Source organism: Talpa occidentalis, unplaced genomic scaffold (genome assembly GCF_014898055.3).
Source record: "Talpa occidentalis isolate TD23 unplaced genomic scaffold, MPIMG_talOcc4v2.1 talOcc4.8, whole genome shotgun sequence".
Classification (NCBI taxonomy): Eukaryota; Metazoa; Chordata; class Mammalia; order Eulipotyphla; family Talpidae; genus Talpa; species Talpa occidentalis.
Window position 1 is genome coordinate 18,194,936 of NW_023605194.1, and position 17,655 is coordinate 18,212,590.

At 41.6% G+C, this 17,655-nt stretch overlaps 1 protein-coding gene across 4 annotated transcripts in view; it reads left to right on the top strand.

Annotated features, from left to right (window-relative positions):
* The first annotated feature begins 275 nt into the window (after nucleotides 1–275).
* STN1 (STN1 subunit of CST complex) overlaps nucleotides 276–17,655 on the top strand; it is a 36,597-nt gene continuing 19,217 nt past the window's right edge. For 3 of the 4 annotated variants that reach the window (XM_037495837.2, XM_037495838.2, XM_037495836.2), the window contains exons 1-7: nucleotides 276–483; nucleotides 781–974; nucleotides 5,155–5,250; nucleotides 7,689–7,757; nucleotides 12,994–13,152; nucleotides 13,847–13,970; nucleotides 14,605–14,776. In XM_037495837.2, coding sequence (XP_037351734.1) covers nucleotides 842–974; nucleotides 5,155–5,250; nucleotides 7,689–7,757; nucleotides 12,994–13,152; nucleotides 13,847–13,970; nucleotides 14,605–14,776 — 753 coding nt within the window. In that variant the 5' untranslated portion in view covers nucleotides 276–483; nucleotides 781–841. The remainder of the gene's footprint in view (nucleotides 484–780; nucleotides 975–5,154; nucleotides 5,251–7,688; nucleotides 7,758–12,993; nucleotides 13,153–13,846; nucleotides 13,971–14,604; nucleotides 14,777–17,655) is intronic. The other variant, XM_037495839.2, reaches the window with a different exon arrangement.

Here is a 17,655-nt window from a genome sequence, read left to right on the forward strand (position 1 = left end):
GACCCCGCCAGCCCAGCCGCCTCCTGGAACAGACAGCTTGGGGCGGAGCCGCGGCGGGGCGCGGGTGTGGGCGGGGCTTCGTGCGCCGGGGGCGGAGCCTCGCTGGTGGGGGTGGGGCCTCGCGAGAGATGGGGCGTGGCCGAGGGCAGGGAGGGCGGGGGCGGGGCGGAGGAGAAGCCCGGCCGGGACTCGCGGGTTCGTGCGGCGCGGGGGCCGACGTCGCTTCCCGCCGGAACTCCAGCGCCGGAAGGACGCGTCCTGCCTGCGCGCCCGGGGAAAAGCTGGCTGGACGCGCGGCGCGGCGGGAGGGGCTGCGAGTGGGTCTGGTTTGGCTTCCGTTTCCCCTTTTTCCCGTTCTCCTTCCGCAAACCGGAAGGTTCAGGGACAGGAGAACTGGGGGAGCCACCTGCTCTGCTCCAAAACGTTTATGGCCTCGAGGGCACCCCTTCATTCCAGGGCCCCACCCATTAAAGCATTTGCAGGGTACGCCTTTATGGACATCTCCCCAAAGTGAAAGGGGGTGTTCAGCCGTTTCGAAGTTGATGTTTTGGGGGAAGGAAAGGCTCGCGTGGCTAGTGGAGATTTGGGGGGGGGGGAGCCTTATGAAGCTCACAGGTGCTCACCTGAGGAATGCCCCTTCCTCAAGACCCGCAGTTTGATAGACTTGGACTCCTGCACTTAACCCTCCCAGAGTTCTGGATGCCCAACTAGGACCAGCTTGGGGCGATGCCAATTTAGTCCTTTATAACTGCTTCACATCCTGATGTTTGTGTATATCAGCTAGATCCTCCAGTCCGTGAAGCCTCCTAAGGTTGGCTGGAAGCCACAGCCTCGCCTCCTGATGCAATCTGAATTCAGGCTGTGCGAAGAGGAAACCCCTTCCCTTTTGTGGGGTTTGGATCCTGTATTTCTGGCCTTTGCGAAACTCTACATCGGGGATATCCTGGACCTGAAGGAATCCTCCCAGGTGCCAGGTATGTGACTGGTTGGCCTGTTGGATGTCCTGTGCTGCATCTGCACCCCACCCTCTGTCCCCCAACTGTCTTCCCTGCTGCAAGCTTTGAAAATGACCTCGCCTGGACCATAGAATGGGTTCATTTCTATGCAAGTTAAAAAGAGTGTGTGAACCTTTTTTTAAAATGTAAAATACATTTTACAACGAATACAATGTTGTATTCATTTCAGGTGTGAAACATGATTTGACATTTGTATACGGTGCAAAATGTTCACAATAAGTCTTTTTCATCTGTTTTTAGAAAAATTTTTCAAATTTGCTATATTATTGCTTTGGGCCCCATGCCTTACCCTACGTTCCTGTGATTTATTTTATTTTATAACTGGAAATTTGTACCCATTTCACCGTCCTCAACCCCCCTCCAGAAACCACCAATGTGTTCTCTGTAACTAAGAATTTGGTTATGCTTTTCTTAGTTTTTCAGATGCCACATCTAAGTGAGATCACATGGTATTTATCTGTCTGACATACTTCACTTACCATAATACCCTTCAGGTCCACACATGTTGTCACAAATGGCAAGCTTTAGTCCCTTTTCATGGCTGCATAGTATTCCTGTCTGTATACCACATTTTATAAATCTTTATTATTTTTGACAGATGCTTAGTAGAGTAACTTGTACTGTGGAATGTTTTTTACCTGCTTGAAGTCTTTCCTGTGTAAAAATGCTCAGTTTTTTCCCCATGGGCCTTTTCTTAATGAAGCACTCACTGGACCAGGCATCCCTAGGCCTTGCTCCCTTCCCTAACTGTGCACTTAACCTGGCCAGGGTTTGTGACTTACCTCCTATAAAGCTCAGGTATTTTTTTTCTAAAAACAGATTAACCATGTCTTATTTCCTTGTGGAGTTTTATTTTTAATTAATCAGAATCAAAGTGATATAAACTCCATGGGAAGAAGGACATCATCTGCCTCATTCACTTATGTAATCCCAGTGCTTACAACAGTGGGCTGTCAAGAAATAATAATTGGAGCAACAAAGTATTATAAATGTAAAACCAAATAAATCACTTTATTTAAAAATTAGAGTGATGATTACTAAAGATAGGCTGTTCCTACCTAAAAATATAACAAGGATAGTTTGGGGTAGATTTAAATCCTAGAGCTGTAGATGGATCTTCACATGTATGCTGTGCTAAATGAAAAGTTTGGTTAAACTTTTACTTTGAATCAATAGGAAGCCATGAGTCAGAAGTAGTTAATTTAATAAGAGGACGTTTGTGTGTTTCCAGTTCTATGTATAAATATATTTGGATGACCTTACACTAAAGCCTTTTGTACAGATTTTTCACCACACCTTTGTTTCCTAATTATTGTTGGAAGTGGTCTGTTTTTTCCTTGGAAGGAGTCCCATCCTCCCTCACAGTTGTTCTTTTTCCAGAACAGCCTGGTATTCTTCATAGCTCATCCTCTGGGGAAGAAATTAATTCACCCCAAATGCCAGCCTTGCTTAAGGATCTTCTGTAGATGCTCAAGGAAGTATCGGGGGCATGATAGGGGCTTAACTCTTCCCATGGGTAAGGAATTTTATTCTGCATTAACAACAAACCTGGAAAACTGGTCACTGATACTTACTGTATCACAGTGATAATGTTTTAGATTTAGTTTTAAAAAATGAAACCTCATGGTTACAGCAGACATCAATGATTTTACTGAATAAGCTTCTTTAGACTACACTTCAGGGTTGTGAGGGGTGGGGAATGCCACTAGTCTAGGATTTTATTTTTGTATTGTTATGTTTGGCTTGGTTGTCATAAAGAAAAAAGCAAATTGTGTAAAATTTAGGAATGTGCAAACAGCAAAGAATACCTTTAAAAAATAACAAAAGGTGTTTTTGCATCAGTTACTTGTGAATGGAAAGATTTTTCTTTTTTCATCTCTGAGTGATTGTGTCTATCCTTGACGATGAGCCCTTCTTACTCCATGAGATGAAAGCTTGGGGGGGGGGGGCGGTGCTCCCTTTTCAAGAAAGTCTCCTGTATCCTTAAGTAAAGATTTCATCAGAGGTTTTATTAATGTGGCCCAACACAGACTGTGTGATATTGGAGGATTGGCCTCCATCACAGGTGACTTGAGGACTTCACTGGCTTATGTCATTTGTCCACTCTTCTCATGGTCTTCTCCATAGACTGGACTGGATAGAACACCTTTTGACCAGTTCGTTTCCCTTTGTTAAAGAATGTCAGTTTTTCACTATAAAAACCACAATTGCACGTACCAGGGTGTCCTAGGGAGACCCAACGAATACTGGGACTTATCTCAAGCTTTCAGACATCAACAGCACAATACCCCACAGTGGCTCCAGGATCTTCTGAAAAGATATTATGGGGCAGTGAGCAGGCCCTTCCTGAATTGAAAAGGCTCACAGCTCTGCCTCCAGTTGCCAGTGTCCCGTGAGCCACACTCACCACGTGGAACCCGTAGTATTTGTTGCTAGTGCAAACAGTGCCTGGCAACCAGGGCAGACCTTAAGCTGGACTGGGGGAGGGGGAGGCCAACAGTTTTCTGGAACTTTGCTCCATGCACAAATAGAAGGTAATAGTGCATGTACAGTACACTTGGGGAAGCAGAGAGGGCTGACTGCAGCTAGAGCTCTGGTCTAAACCTCAGGACACTCTGAGCCCCACTTGGCCCTTCAGCAAAACAATGCTGTACTGTAGCCCTTCTCTGCACACAAGCTGGTCAGGCATCATAATGGGATACACTTCCATGGGGGAACTGCCTGCATCCCTGGGGCAAGTTTGAACTTCCCTTGTGCCATACAGAAGCCTGAGCTTTTCTACCAAGGTGGTACCCCCTCTCCTTTGTGTTTGCTCCGTGCAGGCAGGCATGAGCGGAGGACTGAAGGGTCTGGCCAAAGTTGGTACCTGAGAGCCCTGGATTTCATGATAAGAGCTCAACAAGTCAGTTGAATTTGTCCTGTTCTTAAAGTCTCAGTATTTTCTGTGGAACCAGCTTGTCTCTATTCAATCCAGTGTTCCTAGATAGGGATAGCTCTGCTTTAGGGTACTGACTGCTTGCCTCATGTGGCCATGCCATTTCAGCTCATGGCCCCCATCATTTCCCTGGGCCTGGTCTCCAATCCAATTGGTCATCTGTGGAAATATGCCCATGAAGAGGAAAAGTGTTCTTGTTTTGACTTAATTTGCCACCGTTTACTTTTTTGACCATTTCATTTTTCTAGAATCTCTCTGACTGAGACTCAGAGACTACTCTATCTCTTGGGACTCTGCTATGAGTGACTCATCTACAGCACTTTTATCTATACAGGAACCACCCGTGGGAGGCATTTTGGGGGTTCTGGAGGGCATGGGGTTCAGCTCACAGGCCCCAGCCTTATGGGTACGGAGAAGCGAGCCTCTGATCAGACTTGGGGGACAAGAGAGGAGATGACCAAATGTCTGATATAATAAATGATTCTTTATTCACAATTCATATGTTTATTTTAAAGGGAATCACTAAAGTTTTTGACCTCTTTCTGAAAGTAAATAATTCTGCCATCACGGGGAGCAAAAAAGTAAGGACTCTTTAGCTGCAGGTGACAGAAACTCAACATTAGTAGCTTAAGTCAAAATAGGGAGTCCAGGTACAGATGTTGGGGGACCACTGGAGGGAAACACTGCAGGAGCCCCGACAACACTGGACTCTCGAGTTGGAGTCAGGGACTCATCGCTGCCAGGATGTCCCTCTGTGTTCTGTCCCTGAGACCAGACACCCTGTGGTGTCAGTGGACATAGTTTGTCCTTCAGTTTCTCCAGATCTCTTGTGTGGGTTTTGAAAATAGAATTTTAAAGAGAAGTATTTGAGTTGTAATCTGTAACCTAAGTGCATCTCATTCTCACACATGCAAATACCCATCAGCAACATCTACTTGGGCAACTTCCTCCTTTCAGACTAATGGGAGCAGCTGTAACACCAGGCTTTCTACATAGGGCCCTTAAGGAAAAGACATGAGAACTTCTTGGGGCTTGCCCTTTGTTGAGGGCTGGTTCTTGAGTCTGGAATTTGAGCAAACAACATGCCACTGATTTTTGACATCCACTCCCACCCCCTGCCTCCACCCCATAGCTAACACTTAATGAAGCAGATAATGTGATCATACAGACTTTGCCTTTTGTTGTTTGTTTATTTAATTTCAGGTGTATATTTTTACAACGGGCATCCGATAAGACAGGTAGATATCTTGGGAACTGTTGTTGCAATAAGAGAAAGAGATGCTTTCTACAGTTATGGAGGTAAGAGCAATTGTGTCTGACATGGAGTTTATGTATTGAATGGAAGGGTCCACTTCACTGAACGTTGAATTTGAAGCAGCCTGCCCTTTCAGGACTGGGATTTCAGGACTGCTGGGATAGAGCCCATGCTGTCCTCTATCAGGAGGCCCTGTTGGAGCCACATCCGTTGGCTAAGTGCAAAAGGAGGAAACAGGTCAGACAAAAGCAGTGTCAATGATTGGTTGACTCTCCTTCCTACTATTGCTAACATGTTCCTAACATTGAAAAATATAGATATATAACTGTTACAATTATTTCTTTATTTTAAATAGTTCTGCGTTCATGTATGACATGTGCAGACAAGTAGTGTGTGTAAGATTCCATCCTCATTCTCCAAAAGAAACTATTAGCATCTCAATGTCTTAAAAATCATTTCTGGGGCCTCCCTGTTGGCGCAAGGGATTGAGTCTCAGCACTATGAAGCTATCTGCAACTACAGCAGCACGAGTTCAATTCCCAGCCAGGAAGATAACCCACATAGCACAGCATACCTCTCCTGTCTCTTCTGCTGCTCCCCTCAGCAGTGTATTTCAGCAGATCTGCCCGTTCTGTTCCCCACTCTGTCTCTGGTGAATCCTCTCACTCCCCGCACTTCTGGCCTGTACCCCAGATCTTGTATGCATAAAATAAATAAATCTTAAAAAAAAGATAACAATATAGAATAACAGAAAAACTTTATTAAAAAAATCATTTCTGTGAAAGTACACTAATGTTTTATATAAAATAGTTTATACTTAAGGTTTCTGTTTTTCAATGAGGCATGAATATCTTTTAACAGCAATGAGTATAGTTTTTCATTATAACTTTTATTCTCATATGCTATGCCTAAAACATTTAGGTTGTTTCCAGCTTCAGCACTGTAAACAATATTGCAATGAACAGCCTTAAAGCAGACTTACACCCCCCCTCCCCCGTGTATATGTTCTGTCTTGCGCCTCAGGAAGAATTACTGGAAGTAATTGCTAAGTTATAGGGTGTATACCTTTCAAAATTTGATGCATATTTCCAAACTTGCTCTTTTGAAATTTGGTGCTAATGTAAATTCCTACTAACAGCATATGAGAGTGTCAGTATTTTTAATATTTGTCATTCTAATGGTTGAGAAATTATTTAAATTTGGTTTTTTTTCTGGTAACTAATGAATATAACATACAGACATATCTTCATTGGCCATTTTTATATCTTCTATACAGTACATTCTCTTTTCTACTTTTTCTCCTACAGTCTTGCTCTTTCCTTATTGATTTGTATGAACTCTATATTCATTAAGACACTAACCCATCACTTGGGGAACTGCTATATAGTATTAGTATTTAGTGAATCAGATTTCAGACTTTATTTTTAAATGGGTTCTTATTTTTAGGTCAGCTAAAGAAATCTCTTCCCAACCCCACCAACTATCAGCCCAAAGTTAAAACATATTCACCCATACTTTCTGTTTTGCATTTAACAAAATTAAACCCATCTAGAGTTTATTTTAGTATAAGAACTATTCTTCTTGTCTTCTGCTTTTAACACAGATTTAAACCAACAATGAAATACTGTTTCTTCATTTTTTTCATATGCTTTTACAATAGTCTAGCTGATGATTTTTTTCAAAATCATTAAGCCCACTCATCCCATGCCTAGCAACCTCTCTTGTAATTTCGTCAGAAATTAGGCAACGAGAGAACACCTGCCATCCCATGGCAAACATCTCCAAATTTCTCTGCAGTTAACAGTGCAGGTGCTGTGGGGATTCTTTGATTTTTTTTTTTCACTAGGGATAATAAGTAGGCCAGATCAGTATTAATTATGTGACCAAGATTTCATTATTTTCTATTATAAAAATAAAACCTTGCCTTTCTATGACATACTTGACTTCCTTACTTATCCTGCAGTGGAAAGGACTGGGCAGAAGCACTGTCACAAAGAAAAGTCCAGGCCAAAAGACTCAGGGTGCTTTGTCTTGGCAAGTCAGCAAGCCAGGGAGAGAGCAAATAGTGACAGGAGGCGCCATGCTGAGTGCCTGGGCCACAACCACAGACCATGATGCAATCTTGTGCAAGGGTAGGAGGGCAGAGCTGACTGTGTGCGCGCAGAGTCATTGGCATTTTGCACTTCACTCCCTGAGGACAACATTTCTAGGAAAAATATATATTCAAGAGCCATTTGTACCCTGGAGGTAGGATAGGTGAAATGTTGACTTCCTCTGCTAGGTTCATGTATGACATTGACCTGTGCAGATAATGGGGCGACCTATTCTGTAATGAAACAAAGGCTTGACAAGGGATTTGCCCAACCAGGCTATTAAAAATGCCATCTTTTGGTAAGGCTGAATGCAGTGATGATGTGCTAATTCTCCAACTGTCCCAGCAATGTCCAAATCTGTCATCTACCCTTTTATGCTTCTGTCACAGTGGATGATAGCACTGGAGTTATAAACTGCATCTGCTGGAAAAAACTGGACGATACTGAGTCTTCATCAGGTAATTTTATTTGTCATGCTTTCCTTTTCTTTGCAACTAATCAGGGGGTTTTATTTTACTAATTTAGCCACAATGCTAATTTTTCATATTTATCCACTTGTGAATTACATTGACCAACTGAAAGCACTGGCAGGGGTTTATTTGGCCACTCTGCAAAGTGACACCGCCAGGGAGCCAGTTGTTTTTATTTCTCCCATTACTTTGGTGCTTATTTCCACCTAAACCTAGAGGATTGTGAATGGGTTATTGGAAATTCCAGCAATTCATTTTCACCATACCAATTATTACACACGTCAGGATATTTTAGGTAATTGCTGGTCAAGTCAGAATCACCTTGCTCCAGGCATATCACTTGACCACATTTGATTCACAAGTGGGTAAACGTTTTTATAAAGATTTTGAAGACTTCCTTCTACATGATTGTTACTAACTTCTGAGCTGCAATGACGTGAATTTTTTGTTCAGACAAATATACCAGGAATTCTGAGACTGATAAGAAGGTAAGATAGAATTCCTTTGATGTTAAATAATATACTGTTTATTATTTAGAAGTTCATATTATGCTCACAATAATACTAACATAATAAATGATATAAACTGGGCCTCCCTGGTGGCGCTGAGGGTTAAGATACAACCTGTGAAGCAATCTGCAGCCACTGTAGCATGAGTTCAATTCCCTGGCCGGCCAGGGAGCAACCCACATGGCGCAGCAGACCTCTCCTGACTTGGCCTTTGCTCCCCTCAGCAGTGCACTTCGGTCCGTCTGCCTGTTCTGTTCCCCACTCTGTCTCTGGTGAATCTTCTCACCATCCACACCTCTGGCCTGTACCCCAGTTCTTATATGTATAAATAAATAAATCTTTAAAAAAAATGATATAAACTGAAAGAGGACTTAAAATCGTATATTAAATCCATTAACGATAACTAAAACAGTGTTTGAAATTTTTTAGTATATTTTAATAGTTCTTAAGTATGTTTTAAAGCTGCTTAAATTGATAATATCACAAATATATGCATTGTAATGCATAATATGCATAATAACATTTTTGTTATCCATAATATCATTTTTGGCTCTTGAGGAGATACAGAACCTGGGGCCTCCTTTTTCTCACTTTGGCACAGTGAAGTCCTGTGCACAGTGGGGTGAAGCAGTAAAGATGGCCTGCTCAGACCAGTGGTGTCCCTCTCCTTGTGTAAGATGTTGTGAGAATATCTAACACTTACAGTGGTTTGCTCTTTCCTTTCTGCCAGTCAACTGTCAGAATCTCAGCTTCCTGCTGTGACTGTACAGACCAGCAGAACACTCCTTTGCTTAATTTTCTGATGTATTTATGTTTAGAATTTGGCCATCAGTTCACATAAGTTTGGTATTTCCTAATCTGGGAACTCCTAAATCAGTAGTTCGCTCTGCTTAGGAAGCCTTGTAGATTTTAAAAAAACAAGAAACAGGGGCCTCCCTGGTGGCGCAGGGGATTGAGCACCGCACTGTGAAGCTGTCCACAGCCTCTGCAGCATGGGTTTGATCCCGGCCGGCTGGCCGGCGAGAATCCCGCGTGGTGAAGCAGACCTCTCCTGTCTCGCCTGCTGCTCCCTCAGCAGTGTATTTCTTCAGTCTGCCTGTTCTGTTCCCTGCTCCATCTCCAGTGTAGAGGTCACCCTCCCGCGCATCTGGCCTGTACCCCAGTTCTTGTATAAAAATAAATAAATCTTTAAAAAAAAAAACAGAAAAATAAAGAATACAGCAGGTTTTCATGCAGTTAGCTCACAAGCAAGATATATGCTTACTTGACCAAATGAGATGAGGGTTTTTTAAAAGATTTATTTTTATTTATTTATGCATACAAGAACTGGAATATACACCAGAGATGTGAGGGGATAGGAGGATTCAACAGAGACAGAGAGGGGAGCAGAACAGGCAGATCTACTGAAATACACCACTGAGGGGAGCAGCGGGCGAGACAGAAGAGGTCTGCTGCACCATGTGGGTAGCTCCCTGGCCAGGGATCAAACTTACATCGCAGTGCTGGTGAGAGCTTGACAGTGCTGATACTTTAACCCCTCACCACCATGGAGGCCCAAATGAGATGAGTTTCATATATGTCCAGGGTATTGAAATGATTTGCAGGTGAGAGTACTAGTATTTTCTCTTTCTTCAATCAGAAGGTGTCATTTGAATGTATATAACAGTTTCAGACCAAGGCTGAAACCTTTTCCTGTGCAGGACCAGATAAGTATTTTGTGGGCCCTAGAGCCTCCAATGGGCTATTCAATACTATTCAATACAGAAGCAGCCATAAACAATGTTCGTAAACAAACGGCATGGCTTTGTTACATTAAAACTTACTTACAGAGGCAGGCTACACATGGGATGGCCCGTGGGTTATAGTTTGCAGACCCCTGTTTCAGGCATTGTTAAATTTTCAAAATCAACTTTTTTTAAGAAATGACATTAACGGAAATTTTATATAATTCTTATTTAGATAAAATGCCTATTAATCTTGAGTTAGGTTTTGAGATGTTTGCACATGGATACATAGAAGAGTAGTCACAGAGGCTAACCTTAATTGGCAATGGCTTTAAGACTGATGAGAGAAGGTAAGAGTATAAGGAGAAAATCTGAAAATGATTCTCACATAAAAAGTGATATTTTAACATTGTTCCTTACTAGCCTATTCTCTCCTTTTAATTTTATTGCCCGCAGCTTAAAAACTTTCCACTGGGAAGTGGCCAGGGAAGACTAATTTTTTAAACAAAATTTAGTCTCAGTCAAAATCTTGTTCCAGTCAGTTAAGGAATAAGAATATAATATTAACTCCTATAAATGTCACATTGAATGTACCATTTGAACTTAAGCTTATGAGAAAAGTTAAGAAAGCTTGGCCCTTAATATTAGAATTTTAGAGCGGGTTTATCTTTCAAGGAGGAATAGGCTACTTAAAATGAAATTCTGTCAGGCTCCAGCCATCTCATTACGCTCATTAAATTACACAGCTTGAGCCCTTCCCTCGGCAACTTGGCTCACCTTTTAAATGAAAGCTGGGCCTCCCTTTCTCAGACCAGCCGTCCATCTGACCATTTCAGCCATGCTAGATGAATCATTGCTTATCATTTATATTGTCTGAATAATGGCAGTGAAATTTGTAAGTACACTTAGAATTCAGCCTAAGGAGACAAGGACTTGGGGAACAGAACACAGATGGAATAACCTTTTAAAAAGTAATACTTGGGTATTTTCTGAAGAAACCTAGTAAACTGAGTAGCATTCGAGCTGATTGTGTCTAGATTCCTAGCTGTTGGTTACTGGATACACAGCGCTCTCCCTGCACTGCTCTTGCCCTTGGTGTAGTAGATGTGTTAAAAGGAAAGTAATACCTTTGCACTTTACAAAACTATGGTTATCTAAGTGGTATCAGATTCAAAAGCTGAAAATTTGGTGAACAGACCAAAAGAGAGATTCATTCCATCATAGGAATCCTAGTATATGATGAACTAGGGAGGGTATAGCAGTAGAAAATACTAAGCATTTAACCAATGTCGCTAGTTTGGGTACACAAGAATATTTTTAAAATATCAAGTTGGTGAAGCTTATAATTTAAGTGGTGAGGAAGGGAGAAAAGTGGAAGGAAGCAGTGAAGGGGCAATGAAAGAGAGGGAGTGAGGGAGAGAAAGAGAGGAGATTAGCCTAGTTACCCAACTAGGTGAGAGATTAAGGTGTTGAGTACTTACGTGGGAATTCAGCCTAAGGTGAATCTTTCTCCCCACAAGCAAAACTGCAAGTGGAAACTCTTGGGTGTCCTTTACCCTTATGCCAGACCTCTGTCTCCGTGCAAAGACATTTTACAGGTTAATTTAGAGCTATTTAACCCTTTAAAAAAAGGGTTGCTTAAAATAACCCACTGACAAGAGTGATACACTAAAAGATTTAGATTTTCCTAAACATTTATGTAATAAAATGAAATCAAATAAACATAAGAAAGAAAACAATGAAATGAGAAGAGTGGATAGTGTGGATGTAAAAGGCATAACTGATAAAGCTGCCCTAAAATTTTTTCAGAAATTAACAAAAGTATTCAGAAGAGATGAAGAACTTATAAAGAAATACAGAGAGTAGATCATCTTATATAAAACCACACAGCCTCTCTCTGGCAATTTAAAAGCAAAATAAACCATTATGGAATCACATTTTTTAAGGCATTAAAAATCTAAAAGTGACTGAAGATGGTGCAGGAACCTCAAGCATGCTTGCATTGCTGCTCACACCTCATAAAAAGAGAGTGCTTGAGATTGTTTTTTCTGGCAAATATTCTGACAATATGTACCAAGCTATAAACCTGTTTGTGTTTTCCTGGGTTCAAGCACCTGCTGGGTTCAAGCACCTGCTTTGTTGCTAAATTGTTTTACTTTGGGCAAGGCACATGACCACTCTGTGAATCAGTTTCTGCATCTATATAATGGGGCTATAATAGAAGTGGTTGTGTGGATTAGATGCTCATACATTATAAAGTCCTTGAAACAGCACCTGTATTTCCCAAACATTCATGGCTGTTCTTGCTAGTATTTAACTAATACAATTAGAAGTAAATTTAAGTGGCAGAAATCATTTAGAATTTCATTTAGAAATCATTTAGAATGAAGTTGCTTAAGTGTATTATTTAAATGGTGAGAGAGAAAGGGAGGGAGTAGAAGGGAGGGAGAGAGAGATACTGAGATTAGCTTATTTACTCAACAAAGATGAAAAGTTAGAGTATTGAGTACTTAGGTGGGAATTCAGCCTAAGGTGAATTTACCTGCTCTATAAACCAAAACCACAAATGGAAACTCTTGGGTAGCCTTTCCTGTAATGCCAGACCTCTGTCTCCCTGCAAAGACACATTAAAGGATTATTTAGAGCTGTTGCCCCCAACCCTGGCTGAACCTTACAGAATCCAGAGCTCAGGACCACACAGAGCCCTTTCACCACACTGATGATACAAGGGTACCAGACAGTATGTCCAAGCTCAACCCTTGGGTTATCAAGCCTCCTTCCACTCTCCATTCCTTTTTCTCCACTTTTGAATAATTGTAGCTTGTACCTTTTATTCAGTAGAGAATTTTAAAGGTGGTGCAGATTTTTTATAGTAGAGCAACCAATCAGAAATAAAATAAATAAATATCTTGTGTTGGTCTTACTCCAAAACTATCCTATAGTCGTGCTTGAGTTATGCCTTTCTCTCCTTTCTGGTTATAACAACTGTAGCTGTGCCAAGTGCTAGAGAACTGAGCTTAACCTCACAGCTCAAGAAGCTGCAAGAGACCATTGAGCAGAGAAAGAAGATAGAAATTGGGGACATTATCCGGATCAGAGGTTATGTCCGCACGTACAGAGAAGAGCGAGAAATTCGTGCCACTATTTATTGTAAGTACAAGATATGACTGCCAGTTAGTTGTTGGTCGGTTATGTACCCAGTAAACTCTTGCTTAGCTATAAGTCAAACTAATAAAAAGTTCAGCTAAAAAGATTGAACTGTATTGAATGGAGGTGATTATATTGCTTTAGAAAAATCAGCATTTATTAGCTTTATTTTCAAGAGAAGTAACTATTAGTAAAATGGGGACAAAAACAAAGGATTTATTGTATAGAATTAGAAAATTTATTTGGACCGCATAGTTTCTAAAGTGCCTTGAGGTTCAAAGCATGAAACCCCTGGAGCAGTGTTCATATTCTGCAAAATGATGGAGAGTTCTTCCACCCCATTGAGTCCATTAACTTTGACAGAAAACAGCTTATCAGAAATATGACCGTCCTGCATCTTCTGAGTAATGCCCTTTGCACTGTGCCAGCCAGTTTTCAGCTGGAAATCTCAAGGTCAACCCCTGCCATCTACCCATAAGAGATGTGTCCCCAGTGCCTTCCCCTGACCCTGTCAGCTCCTGCCATTGCATTCCCTCTCATGGGATCCCTGGGAACCATCTAGTGCTAGACTAACCGCTGGCTACACAGGACAGAGATTCTCTTAAGTGCCTGCTTTGCTATCATCTAGTAGCAATTTGGACTTGGGGTGGAGCCTATCTCTAATTTCTATGGCATGTTTCCCCCCGTGGCTTGTTAGATAAAGTGGATGATCCAGTGTGCAACATTCAAATTGCAAGGATGCAGGAGCTGCCCATGCTCTACAGGAGAATCTATGACCAGCCTTTCTGCAGCCCAGCCCTCGAGAAGGAAAAGGCACTAAGGTAAGTTGTCTTATCACTGAAGCTGCAACCCTAGCAGAAAGCCAGGCAATGGGAACCCGGATGGCAGGGTGGGCCCAGGAGTAACACTATGTGTGTTTGCAGTTTAAGTTTCAAGACAAGAGCTCTGGAAGGAGACAGAACCAATAGAAAGGAGACTTTTCAATTTTTAATGGTTATAAATATTTGTATATATTATATATGCCAAAAAAATATATTGACTAAACGAACTATGACTTGTATGAAGTCAAAAGCGAAAGTTCTCGTCCACCTCAGTTTCATTCCCCAGAGGTTACTGCTGTTCCTAGATTGATGTGGATCCTTTCAGATTTTTGTCTTCTGTGCATACAAACATATGAATATTCACCCACGTATTTTGTGGGTTGTCATTTGTTTTTTTACAAAAATAGGCCTATCCCTTACATACCCTTCCCCAGCTTGACTTTTTTCCTTGATCCATCACAAATATCTGTTAGTTCCCATAGTTCTATCTCTGTGTTCACTATATCAGTTGCCCTTTGTCAAAAGCAAGCACCAATATAGTGTTGCACTGACTAGCTCAGTTTTTTTTATGCACATCCAAAAGGAACAGAGGTAATAGTTTCCTGAAAGGTTCTTTAAAACCTGCCCCCAACAGCAACCCAAGTACTCTGGACCTTGACAGTCTTACGAGTTTGCTGAGTGAAAAAGCCAAAGAATTCCTCTTGGAAAAGAGAGTGCACGCCTTTTACCAGCAGGAGTTGGAAATGGAGGAGGCGCTGCTCTCCCTTGCCAATCAACCTGTGATTCACAGTGCCTGTTCCAACCAAGTAAGTGCAGCATCCCCCAGATCTGCAGCTGAGGGGTGTGGGTGGATGTGACGGGTGTTAGACTGGCAGGTGGACTCGGGGAGTAGGGGTTATGGTTCTGCCATGTGTTTTTTCTGTTCTGGAAAGGTCACTGACCACTAAGAATTTGAAATGAGATTGGACCTCCCTTTCCAAACTCCCCTTACTTAGCCTCATTAATCTTAATCTTTGGTTAGAAAGAAAGAGAATAGTCTAAGGATGGTGGTACTTCTTAGAACTTCTGGAGGTGGGTATTTAGTCTTAGCAGAATCCAGATGAAGGGAAGTAGAGGAGAAAAGGTAATTATCCATCTGGTATTTTATATTGATGAGCAAGATGATTCTGGCACTTCAAACAAAGGATTTGAATGACTTGTCTCTTTTTCAGAATAACATTAACCTGATGTGTTTTAGGAGTATAAATAAAAACCAAGTAACATTCAGTCTGGTTTATAAGTAGAAATTGTAAGGAACAGTTAAGTAATTTTTTATTTCTCCTGGAAAGAGTTGCCCCCTTTTTTTCCCCACCCCTGGAGTAACAGGTAAATTTATGCTGTTTGGTGTTTACTGTTTGCTTGGAATTAATTCCAAGAATTCTTAAGAATTGTTTGAGACTTTTGTTTTAAACTCTCTCTCCCACTGCACCTTTTAGGATATTTGTTGTAAAATGACCTACATTTATTTCATTTATTCCACCAGGGAGTGATCTCAGCTTAAATGTCACCTTCTTGCCCTCCCAGACCATTTGCTCTGAAGTCCCTCTGCTTCTTCCCTATGTTGTCACCCTATTTCTACATCTCATGACACTGGTATTAATTTTTTGCCTACCTATTCCTCTCCCAGAATTCAAATTCTATAAAATCAGACATCTTGTCTGTCTTATTCTTGGCTCTTTAGAGTCATGGCCTAAAACAGGTCTGTCATCATGTAGGTTCTCAATAATTATTTGTTAATAGAAGAATGAATGTTTTTTAAAATTGAAATAATTCCAGTAATATCTAGTTAAAGATAAGTTTCCTTCCCATGCTCCCTCCTACTTCTTTCCCCAATAGGTAAATATCATTACTGGTCTCAGTATCCTTCCAGAGATAGTATATGCATATATAAATTATAGTAATTGTATCCCTCACTTTTTATACAAATGGTAGTGTGCTAAATGCTACAGATCTTCCCCCATTTATGATGGGTCCTGTCCTGATAAACCCATCATAGGCTGACAGTGTCAAATAGCAAATGCACGCAATCCACCTAACCTACAAATACCACAGCTTAGCCTCTTCTGCCTTAAATTGCTCAGATGCTTGCAGTAGCCTATAGTGGGCAAAATCCTCTAACACACAAGCCCCTTTATGGAACGTTTCATGCAGATTATTGAATGTTGCACTGAAAGGGGAAGCCAGAATGGCCTGGGTTCCCAGCACTAGCGTGCACCGGTGAAAGCACCCTGGACCTGAAGAATAAGGCATTGAGCTAAAATTAATTGCTGGAAGATGGGGATGTTGCAGTGACAGAGTCATCAGTTTTTCTCTTCTGATGAGGCTTCAGAATCTCGGGTAGGAGGTTGTTTGCCTTCTCGATCTCACAGCTGGCCGGTAGCTGCAGCTTGTTGCCACTCTCCAGCACCACAAGTGTCACACCACATGTCACCAGTCCAGGAAAAGATCACAATTCAAATTTTGGCTTCTACTTAATGTACATCACTTTCACACCATCATAGAATTGAAAAATCTTAAGTGGAACTATCATATATCAGAGGCCACCTGTAGCATATTTATGGCTTATATTTTGAACAGCATGTCTTGTAGAGCCTTCCCTAGTAGAATATAGAGATTTACAATACTGTTTTGTTATATGTCTTGTTATTTAACCACTCTCTTCATTGCTGAGCCTTCAGATGTTTCACCAGGGCTGCTGGGGATACCTTCATTAGGTAACGTGTTGTTCTTGATGATTCTGGTGGAACAGATACTAGGTCCCCCACCCTGACCTCCTAGTCATGACCATTGCTTCTCAGTTTCATTCGTGAACCTAATTATCTCTTCCTGGCACCAGGCTTGTGTGCCCAGTGACCCACAATTTTATAGGCGGAGATGAGGGGTCAGGTTTCAGGAAACACCCAAGTGGAGAAGGTCACGACTGCCGCTTTGTTCCATGCCACCGGGGCCCCTAAACAGTCGCAGCTCCCCAGCTGTCTGCTGACAGCAAGATTGACCTTCCCATTTAATCATTTAGAGGCGGCTCGATGCCAACTTGGCTTCCTAAGATTTCCTGTCAGCATGTTTGGAAGGAAACTTTAAAGTTTAGCAAAAAACACATTCCTCCAGTGAACCAGCTCTTCTGCAGTAGCTACAATTAAGTAGCCAGAGCTGAGGACTCTTTGAAGACTATTCAGAAGGATCCATGGGGAACTTTTTGCACAAGAGCTTCTGGAAAATGCTTGGAGCAGAAACTTGTGTCAGCTCAGTGCTTTATGTACAAAGAAATGAATGTGGCACTTTACTTTTTTTGTCTTTGGAAACTATTTTCTGTCAGTTATGGATTATTCCTTCACCTAGCTCTGGTTGGGAGAGTTATTGACATTGAATTGAATTCTACATAATAAAACCCTGGGAGACTAAGGATGCTCTATCATGATGGTGAAACCCTAGATCCATTGGTACTCTCAGTTGTTATACAGATGATAGCTTAATGAAAACTAATTGTGGCAGTGTTCTAATTTCAAGGCAGGGGGAGGTTGGCTTTGAATGTTCCCCCCCCCCTTTTTTCCATAGTAGCCCTTCTTAGCAAATCCAGAAACATGATAAGCAGACCTTTCAAAACTATTGTTTCTTTGACAGCTGAATAAATGTTGAATTTGTTTGG